Source organism: Fukomys damarensis, unplaced genomic scaffold (genome assembly GCF_012274545.1).
Source record: "Fukomys damarensis isolate Sample0158 unplaced genomic scaffold, DMR_v1.0_HiC HiC_scaffold_27, whole genome shotgun sequence".
Classification (NCBI taxonomy): Eukaryota; Metazoa; Chordata; class Mammalia; order Rodentia; family Bathyergidae; genus Fukomys; species Fukomys damarensis.
Window position 1 is genome coordinate 20,564,473 of NW_022900939.1, and position 10,372 is coordinate 20,574,844.

Here is a 10,372-nt window from a genome sequence, read left to right on the forward strand (position 1 = left end):
AAAAAAAAAAAAAAAAAAAAAGTGGGTGACATAGCATCTTTCTTTTAATACTTTGTGGCAAGTCTTTGTGCATCCTAGATCCTCAGCCCTTAGCAACTCCTCGGGGCTACAGATATGTGGCCCTAGTACACCAGATGTCATAATCATTTCATGTGCCTCTCTGCCTCAGTTTTCAATAGTAATGGACATTGATATTAAAATTTGGGGTTAACATCAGATTTAACAATCACTTCCTGTGGGTTTTTGTGTCCTGTTTGAGAAATTATTTTTCTTTAACAGCATTTAACTTTTGCTTTGTTTATAGATCAGTTGATTTTTACATTTAGTGTGAGTTACAGATTGGGTTTCATCTTTTGCACATGGATGGCCCCAGCCCAAGTCCCAGGGAAAGAGGAACAGTTTGTCCCCTCACATGGTGAACACAGGTTTCAGGCATGCATGGGGCTGCCTGGAGGCTCTTTTTTATTTCAAGTTTTCTTTTTCCCTTCCCTTAGTCATTATGTCCCAGTACAAACTGTTTAAATTGTGGTATTTGCTAAGATGAAGCCTCTCTGCACTTCTCTGTGTGCTTTAGGATCAGCTGTCAGGTCCATCACATCCCTGTTGGAAATCCAGAGATTGGAAGAATAGAATTGCTGTTGTCTCAGGACTAAACCCAGCTGTCTACTTCTGCTCCTCTGATCCTTTTTCTGTTTATTTTAATGATTTCAATAAAATCATCTTTCCCAGAAGAGTCTTGTAGTTATCTGTGAGAAATACTGCTAGGGCCTGATTGTTTTGTTGTTCAAGTACATTTTCAAGTTAGCACTTACTGACTGTGCCTGAGGTTCCTGGGCTATGTAACAAATAGCACAGACCAGGCAGCTTGAGTGACAGGAATTTTTCTCAGAGTCCTGGAGGCTGGAAGTCTGAGATCCAGATGTCACAGGTGGTCCCTGTGGAGGCCTTTGTCCTTGGTCTTCAGGTAGTGCCTTCTCTTCCCTGTGTGTCCTTACATGGTCATCCTGTGTGTATGTTGTGTGCTGATCTCTCACTATAAGGATACCGTTGACATGGGCTTAAGGCCCACCTTAGTGACCTCATAAAAACCTATCAAATAAGGTCACTTTCTTCGATACTGAAGGTTATGACTTCAGCCACAATTTTGGGTACACAGCCTGCACAATTCTGCCTCTGCAGTGGGGTATACAATTTTTCCTTATTTGTACTCTTGCTAATTTAAGCAGTAGATTTTCTTGGATGTGCCATGATTAATCATAGCTGCACACAGTAGCTCTGATGTTTCCTTTCTCGCTCCTTTATCTTTGGTTTCTTTTCTTGTGTTTTCTTGCCCCAGCCAGGGCCTTGGGTAGTCCAAGGGAAATAAGTGACCACACACACATTCTTTGATCTCTGGCCTTCAAGTGAAAGTGTCACATGTACGTCTGCTCCATGTTTCTGGTAGGAGCCCTTCAGCAGGTGAAGGAGGTCCTTCTCCATCCCGGTGTGCTGGAAGTAGTTTTTAAACTTGGGATGGAGTGTGGATGGGATATAGATAGGCTCTATCTAGATCCTTAAATGTCACTTCCTTCATGGTGGTGGCAGGACTGTGTCATCCCCGGGTAAGGCTGGGCCACTGTCACATGCTTTTTATCTCCTTATAGTACTTGTCCTTCCCATGTGTCTTTCTGCCTGCCTGTCTACCTACTTATTTGTAATACTGGGGTTCAAATCCAGGTAGTGCTGAGCTACAACCTCAGCCTCTTTTACAATTTTTTTTTTTTTTTTTTTTTTTTTTTTTTTTTTTTTTACTTTGAAAGTCTTGTTAAGTTGCCCAGACAGGCTGGGCTCTAATTTAAAATCCTCCTCCCTCAGCCTCCTGAGCAGCTGGCATCACAGGTGTGATCCCAGGCTTAGAGAGGGCAGTGAATTGCCCTAAGTCATCAATCAATCCAGTGAGTGTCCATACTGCTCCTGGAGGCCAGGCCTGGCCGAGTGCAGAGCTCTATTCTCTTCTGTTTCGTGCTTTAAGAAGCCTTGGGAAATGGGCTCATTAAACTGAGTGGAATAATGCAGCTTTAGGAATCATAAGTCATGTGGAGGTGGGGTGCAGTCCTCTCACGCTGACCTTGTTCCTCTGGATTTTGTGTCCCCGCTGCATGTCCACCTCAGACACCATCCAGCACCTCAAGGACAGCCGGCACATTGTCGTATTCCATAGGGGGCGCTACTTCAAGGTCTGGCTGTACCACAATGGGCGGCTGCTGAAGCCCCGAGAGCTGGAGCAGCAGATACAGTGGATCCTGGAGGACCCGTCGGAGCCGCAGGCCGGGGAGGCCAAACTGGCTGCCCTCACAGCGGGAGACAGGTGCGCGGGGCACTGGCAGCACTGGCACATGTCCAGGTGGACGTGGGGGTTACAGTCCGTCCCTATGGGTGACTGAGGCAGTACCTGAGTGGGTCCCAGCCACTGTGGCCCTGTGTTCCACGATAGAAGGTCCCATCCCTCCAGGGTCACAAGAACAGCTGGGTCTGGCAGGATCCTGTAGTTACCTCTGCACATGACAGGCAGATGCATGTGCAGAGAGACACAGAACATGTGGTATATGTGACAGAACAGGGTGGGGAGCAGGCTATAAGAAGTTTATTAATGCAGGCAACAGAATTACCTTAAACCAAGGCCCCAGTGTAGGCTTTCAGGATATGGAAGAAAAACAAGCTCAATTTGTCCTTCTGCTTTCAACACAGATCTTTTCTGTGGTCCCCAAAGGTGTGGGGAGCGATTCTCCACACCAGCAAGCAAGCAGCTTTGCAGCAGACACTAGCTAGGCAGCTGCTTGTCGATGGCTGAAGTTAGTGTCAGTTTCCATGGGTTGTGGGCTCAGTCCCCAAGACCACCCGCTTCAGACCCAGGAGCAAATCAGAGCCTCCAGAACTTGTGATTTGCTGCAGATTTCCATGATGCCCTCTGTAGGCTTCGTTAATTTGTTAGAGGGATCTGGATGCAATGGTCCACTCCTGTAATCCAGACACTGGGAAGCTGAGTCAGGGGAGTAACAAATTCAAGTTCAGGGCACCTCAGCAACTTAGCAAAACCCTGTCTCAAAATCAAAAATTAAAAAAAGGACTGGGAAGAACGTAGCTCGGTCCAAAAGCCCTGGGTTTAATCCCCAGTGCCACAAAAAACAAAACAAAATTTGCTATAGCTGGTTACAAAACTACAGGTTTAGTGTAAAGGTTATTTTAAAGGTTAGTAATAAGCAGTCTGATAAAATGATACGCAGGGCAAGGTCTGCATGGATCCCTAGTGCAGGACCCCAGTTCTTCATTTCTCTTGGTCACATGCACTGTGTCTCCTCTGCACATGTAAGGCCCCATGGAGAGATGGTGAAGGGACCTCATGGAATTCAGTGGAGTCAAGATGTGCCACTTCCTGGCACATGGCCCTGTCCTTTGGAGGTGTTATGGAGACCCCGTTGCATGGGCAAATGTACAGAAATATGTTTGGACAGAAAGGGTCTGATCTGATGCTAACAGACCAGGTGGGGAACCCAGCGAGGCCTCTCTGTTCATATTCTTCTTGTCCTGCCTGGGCAGTGGGCTTTCCTCCAGGCTTTGGGGCAGGACCCCTCTGAGAAGAGCTCAAGGATTTCCTTATGGCCAGCACGAAGACAGAAAGGCGGGGAGAATTAGGATATCTGATGGATCTTGGGTAGAAGAATTCCAGTCAGGTTCAAGATCCACAGAAAAAGCAAAAGTTAAGTACTTTTAAAGAAAGGTAGAAAAATTCTGTGTCTAGCCTTGAGGAGTAGGAGGAGCAAGACAAAAGAAGGCCAGAGAAAGGTAGAGATTCTGCTTTCAGGAGCTAGAGGGAAGGACTGTTTTTCATTATCATTTCCCTCAAGCTGTCCCAAAGCTGCTTCAGCAGAGGACATGAGGCCGAAATACAAAAGACACGCTTATTATCCTAGGTATTCAGGAAATAACTCCCATGAGCTATAGGAGTTAGAAGCCAGGAACGGTCTGTGTATGTCAGCATACGGAAGGGTTGTTTCCCTGTCTTGTGGAACAAGGCTTTTGTTTCATCTCGTCGTGACAACCACAAGTATCGTCAGATATCCCAGTGTTGCCACGGCACCCTCGTCCCTGGTGGCGCTGCTGAGTTGTGTTGGTGATGGGAGCCAGGTGACCCTCTGCAGAGGCCAGAAAGGCTTGGCACTAGGTGGAGGGCCACCAGTGGGCCATGTCTTGTAAACAGTGTCGGTGGGCCAGGAGGTCAGTGGGTGTCCAGAGTGGGCCGTGGCAGGAGCAACGCAGCACCAGGCTGAGGAGAGTCCCCAGTGCTGGACAGCTTTTGGCTTGATGTTGCTGCCAGCTGCCACTGTATGGGCCAGTTCCAGCAGGGGTGACACTGATCTAGGAACGGAGAGGTTTTCTGTGGTCAGAGAGGGAGGGAGTGTTGGAGGTGGGGTCCCAGGAAGCAGGAGGACTGTTTGGCAGTTGGAGCAGTGAAGACCAGAAAGAGCTGTGTGGGAGGGGTTAAAGAGGCTGTGTTAGAAGCAGCTGGGTTGCTTAGCAACCGTGGACAGGGCAGGGTCAGGAAGTGTGTCTTAGGGAAGGACCCATCTGTTTCTGCTGTGCTTGTCTGAAGGGCTGGGAACTTCTGAGAGGAGGCTGGGGAGATGGCATGGCTGGGGGACCAGGATCACCTTCCCCCAAGCGCCTTGCTCTTTAGGTGCCCTAAGACACACGCACCTCCAGCTCCTCTCTCAATAGGACAGCGCCAGCATTCGGGTCAGCCCTGGCTGGGTCACCTTTGTCCTCTGGGCTGGGGCCTGTGTCGGGGACTGTGGCATGGCGTGTATGGACTTGCTGGCACCTCGAGCCATCTCTGAGCCAGAGAAGAGGTGGGAAACAAGTGGCTGGTCTGGAAGGGTACACAGGGGTGGAGGAGCCTGGGCGGGGCTTGAGGGAGGGACCCAGGAGCAGCTGGAGGGAGCCACAGCCCAGGGCCTTTCAGAGAGGTGGTGAGAGTGGAGATTGTATCCCTCTGTATGTGGAGAGTAAGGAAGACCTCGTCTCAGAGGTGTCACGTGTTTTGTATACCCTGGACTTGGGGACCAGGTGGCCTGGGTTTGAATCCCTCTCTGCCTCAACATAGCTGTGACCCAATTTCCTTATGCCTCAGTATCCTCACCTGAAAGAAAGATTGGCGTGGGGCATACAGTGAGTTGGTGTAAGGAGAAGGCTCTGAATAGATGTTGTCTCCAGGGCAGAGTGGCTCTGTGCTGGCTGTGACTTCTGCTACCAGTACTGGTTTAGGCTGCCTCCCGGGAGGATAGGGAGGGTAAGGAAGGGGCGTGTACTTCCCTGCTGCTGCACTTGGCCGCAGCTGTGTCCACAGCGCCAGCCTGCATTCTGGCCTCTGTTCACTCAGTGTTTCTTGAATAAAAACAACGCTGTGATAGGGCCAGGGATTTAGCTCAGTGGTTCCGCCGCCTGCCTCACAAGTAGAAGGACCTGAGTTCAATCCCCAGTACCCCCCAAAAAAAAATAATAATAATAACACTGTGCTGTGTACCCCACTCAAGGAACATTAGGGTGAATATAGGATGAGGCCCATGAGGTTGAACAGTGCAGTACAGCAGGCAGATGGATCAATCACAGAATGTCGTTTTCCTTCAAGAAATTCCTGCCGGGCTCAATGGTACTTGCCTGTAGTCCCAGCTACTGGGGAGGCTGAGGCAGGAAGATGGCAAATTTGAGGTCAGCCTTGGCAACATAGCAAGACCCTGTCTCAAAATTAAAAGGGCAGGGGATGGAGCTCAGTGGTAGAGCACTTGTCTAGCGTGCCCAAGGTTCTGGGTTCAATCCCTAGTACCAAAAAAAATATATATTTTCTGAAAATTCATAAAGGTTATGTTGTATTATTTCGTACATCACATGCCATGATGAACCGGTATGGGTGCCACTGTTTTTAACTGTGTCTGATCATTTCCACAGAATACCCTGGGCCAAATGTCGTCAGGCCTACTTTGCCCGTGGGAAAAATAAGCAGTCCCTGGATGCTGTGGAAAAAGCAGCATTCTTCGTGACGCTAGATGAAACTGAACAAGGGTACAGAAAGGAAGACCCAGAAGCATCCTTGGACAGTTATGCTAAGTCCCTCCTGCACGGCCAGTGTTATGACAGGTAATGACCTTTTCCTTTCCACAGCTGGGAGCTTATGCTGAAGAACAAGCTTAGCACAAAAATAACTTTCCCTTCTTCCCTCCATCCAAACTGTCACACACACTGCTCGAGCCCCACACGTCTGAGATTCTTTGCTGTGCCCGATCACCTCTCCTTGGAGATGCTGAGATGTAGTGGCCTCTGGTTACCTGGTCACAGGCAGAATGTGGCAGACAGGGCCAGGCCTGGGATTAGGCCTGGAGTCGACTTCAGCCTTGCTCTTGGTCACAGGTCTGGTGTCCGCTAGGGGCCTCCCTTCACTCACTGTAAGGTGAAATGCTTCCCCTCCAGGCAAGGGACTGTGGCCTCTGGAGCTGGGGTCGTTGTATCAGCTGGGACAACCTCGATTCTCTCTCTGGCTGCCTCAACTTCAGTAATCTGCGCTGCTCTGGTCTCCAGAACGTACACACTCATCTTCATGTCCAGCATAGGGAGGAACGAATGACTCGGTGTCCCCGGTTTCTGTTGCGCTGTACAGATGTGGCCAGTTGTCAGCAGGGTGGGTGGCAAAGCCCCTGGCCCATCCAGAGGGAAACAGATCATTTCGGGCCATTCCTGTTCGTTGGACAGTGAAGTTCCAAGATCACATCTGTTTCTTGCAGGTGGTTTGACAAGTCCCTCACGTTTATTGTCTTCAAGAACGGCAAGATAGGTATGAACGCAGAGCACTCCTGGGCGGACGCACCCATCGTGGCCCATCTGTGGGAGGTGAGTGTTCGTTGCTCTCACTGTCAGTGACGGTGGAAACAGCTGTTGAAAGTCCAACCCGCCAGGGATTTATCTCAGTGGTTCCACTGCCTGCCTTGAAAGTGCAAGGTGATCCCTGGTACCAAAAAAAAAATCCCCCAAAACAAAAAAGAAAGTCCAGCTCCAGACTGACTTCCACTTGGTAGTATTGATCCTCGGATGTGAGCTCTTAACACGTGTACTACTGTGTACAAAGTTCTATCACTAAGGGAAGCACACAAGGGCTCGTCTTCTCTCCCTTAGGGTCCTGACTGAGTGGCACATTCACCACCACCTCCTTTCAGAGGCCCCCATCACCAAGTGGCTATCAGTTCTTGAGCTGCAGCTTTAGGGGAGAAGTGAATTCAGCTTGTTCTGAAATAATCACCTTGTTGCCAGATTTCCTCATTTTTTCTGCCTATCTAGTCTCAGACAAAATGGAAACAGGCTTGATAAAATCTTGGTTTATAAAAAGGCAGTATATCTTTTACTGAAAACATCATTTTAATTCTTAAAATTACCAGGTTATCTAAAATCCATGAAACCCCTGTCATCTTTTTTTTTAATTTTTTTTTAATTTTGAATTTTATTTTGAGACAGAGTCTCACTAAGTGGCCTAGGTTGACCTCAACTTTTGATCCTCCTGTCTCAGCCTCCTAAGGAGCTAGTATTACAAGTGTATACCACCTTGCCTGATTCAAACCCCCATTATCCAGGGATTTAGCTCAGTGGTTCTGCCGCCTGCCTCACAAGCACAGGACCTGAGTTCAATCCCTGGTACCAAAAAAACACCAAAATACAAAAAAAACCCTATTACCTTTTCCCCAGCATTTGAAAATATAGGACCAAGCTGTGAATGCTGCTCAGCAGTAGAGACCCTGAAAAAGAGAAAAAAAAAATGTAGTGTGGACTGGATTGACTCCTGCCAGTGTTTATTTTCTAATTTGCCTACACTCTGAGCCAGTGGAACTGTTTCATATTTGGCATGAAAACTTGAAAGTTTTGCTTCCTTAACTCACCTGTCAGGTTCTTGTTTAAAGAAATTGCCAAAGTCCAGAATTAACAGCAGTGAACTTGACACCGAAAGTACTGTGTTCGCTCTTGTAGATGAGGCGGGTAGTTATTTTGAAAGCAACAAGCTTCGCTGAGATTCACAGTGAATATAAAGCTACCTTTTCGCAGTCTTTACTTCTCTGCTGCTCTAATAAAGGAAGCAGAATAAAATGGACCTACGTCAGAGCCCGTGTGGAGTCACAGCCAGGGGGCTGCAAGTGGTGTGTGTCCGAAATTCCCGCAGTAAACTTGCAAAGGAATTGGAGGACACGACAGAGTGAGTGTCCTTTATCTAAAATATTTGAGGCTGGACTCGGAGTTTTCCGGATTTGGCAATATTTGTATACACTTTGCTGGTTGAGCATGATTTCTGAACTCTGAAACGCTCAGAAATCTGACACTCTTTGGACACCAGTGTGACTCTCTAAAAGTTTCAGATTTTAGATTTTGGATTTTCACATTAGGGACACACAACCTGTACCTCGTCCTTTTTTCTCCAGATGCCTGTGAAGTGTACAAGTCTTGGTGCTTCTTTTGAACAAAACTGTGTCCATTTTTTTCCGTGGAGCTCAACAGTCTTATGAGCAGGTGCTTGTCTCTCAGGGCCTCACACATGCCACCCTCTGCCAGGAGGGGAAGGGGCTTCCTGAGGGTCTCTGGTGACCCTGTCTGCGGTGGGAATGACCCTCTCCCAAGACAGGGGAGAGCTCCTCTCTCATCAGCCTTCAACTCTTCAACTATCTGCCCTCTGGTTGGGGTCTTGGCGAAGCCCCAGCAGCCACTCTTTTGGCTGAGGAAGGTTTTCTACATGGGAAAAAGGATAAAAAGGAAAACACTAATCTCTCTAGGCTTGGTGTGATCCCAAGACATTAATAGATGATAAAAAGCAACCAGGGCTCTTGGCCACACTGGCTCCTTTGCTGATGCCAACAGAAGAAGCCTTTCAGCCCAGTACAGATCAAACTTCGGTGCCTCTGGACATAGCCCCAGGCATGGGTACGAGATGTTACATGCTGTTCCGAGGACCTTCTGAGTAATACATGCCCAACAGCTGTTTGGTAAAGGAGAGACTCTGAATGCCAGGCAGGACGTAGTTATCAAAGAGGGAAATCTAGGGCTATGTATAAGGTCAGGTTGATTTTTTTAAAGTACTGTGAATAAGGTAAGGATAAAGGGATTTAGTCTTAGACAAGGGTGACCAATTAAAGTGGTGTTTAGGTGTTACTGTCAAGCGACAAGAGGGGCTGGCACTCCAGGGACATAGGATGGAGCCCAGGACGTGAGGCTTTTGGTGGGGACTGGCCTGGTCTCCCATCCTGGGGTCTTGTACTACTTCAAAATAGGACTGGTACAAGGGTGGGAGGCCAGCTAGAAGCAGGTCTTACTGCGGTGGCAGCCTGTTAGCCCCTGATGTGTTTCTTTGTTTTTTGAGACAATCTCACTGTGTAGCCCTGGCTGGCCTATTACACACAGCTGTCCTCCCAAGTGCTAGGATTACAGGTGTGCACCGTCACGTCTGGTCCCTCAGAGTGTTTCCTGTGTTTAGCCATGTTGGGATCTGGGAGTCCTAGTGTATTTATGCATTGGGGTCCTGGAGCCCCACTGTGTTTCCCATGTTTAGGCATGTTGGGGACCAAGAGCCCCCATATGTTCTCCGTGTTCAGGTATGTTGGGTCCAGGAGTCCAGACTCCAAGCAGCACTGACTGAGCGATCTGGCCCCTGCTCGCTGGGACTGCAGGTCAAGCATAAGTGGCCTCTACCTCCATCCTCCACCCGACAGGGTCAGCCCCTGAGCTTGTGCTGTCTCCCTCCCTCACTGTAATGGAGGACCTGAGAGAAGAAGGTGTCCGCTTTTCGTTCTGCTTCAGTTGAAGCATACTGCACATACCAAGAAAGCCACCCTGTAAAGTCTACTAGCCCGTGGTTCCTGGTACATTCACTAGGTGATTGTGCCCTAACTACCGCTATGCACTTTTGGACATTTTTATCCCACCCCACCCCAATAAGCTCCTTAATCCTCTCCTAGCACCTGATAACTGCTGACCTGCCTTCTGTCTCTGTGGCTGTTCTGGATATTTCAGAGTGGAAATCAGGCAGTCTGTGGTCCCTCACGTCTGGCTTTCCCTCCAGGTCATAGCCCGTACCAAGGCGTCTTCTTTTCATAGCCATGTGACATTCCCTTGTGTGGCTGGAGCACTTTTTGTGTATAGGTTCATCGGTCTGAGTGTTGGGTTATTTGCATTTTCTGGCTCTCAAGAATAATGCTGCTGTGGACTTGTGTATTGGTACACTCATTTTGTGGAGTGCACCCCTATGAGTGTAATTGCTTGATTGTGCGGATATGTCATTTCTTTTCTTTTTCTTTTTTTTTTTTTTTTTTGT

The 10,372-nt window shown here is 48.4% G+C and overlaps 1 protein-coding gene across 2 annotated transcripts in view; it reads left to right on the forward strand.

Annotated features, from left to right (window-relative positions):
* Cpt1a (carnitine palmitoyltransferase 1A) overlaps positions 1–10,372 on the forward strand; it is a 57,698-nt gene that overhangs the window by 33,858 nt on the left and 13,468 nt on the right. For both annotated transcript variants that reach the window (XM_033756741.1, XM_010635746.3), the window contains exons 10-12: positions 2,152–2,347; positions 5,983–6,171; positions 6,813–6,918. In XM_033756741.1, coding sequence (XP_033612632.1) covers positions 2,152–2,347; positions 5,983–6,171; positions 6,813–6,918 — 491 coding nt within the window. The remainder of the gene's footprint in view (positions 1–2,151; positions 2,348–5,982; positions 6,172–6,812; positions 6,919–10,372) is intronic.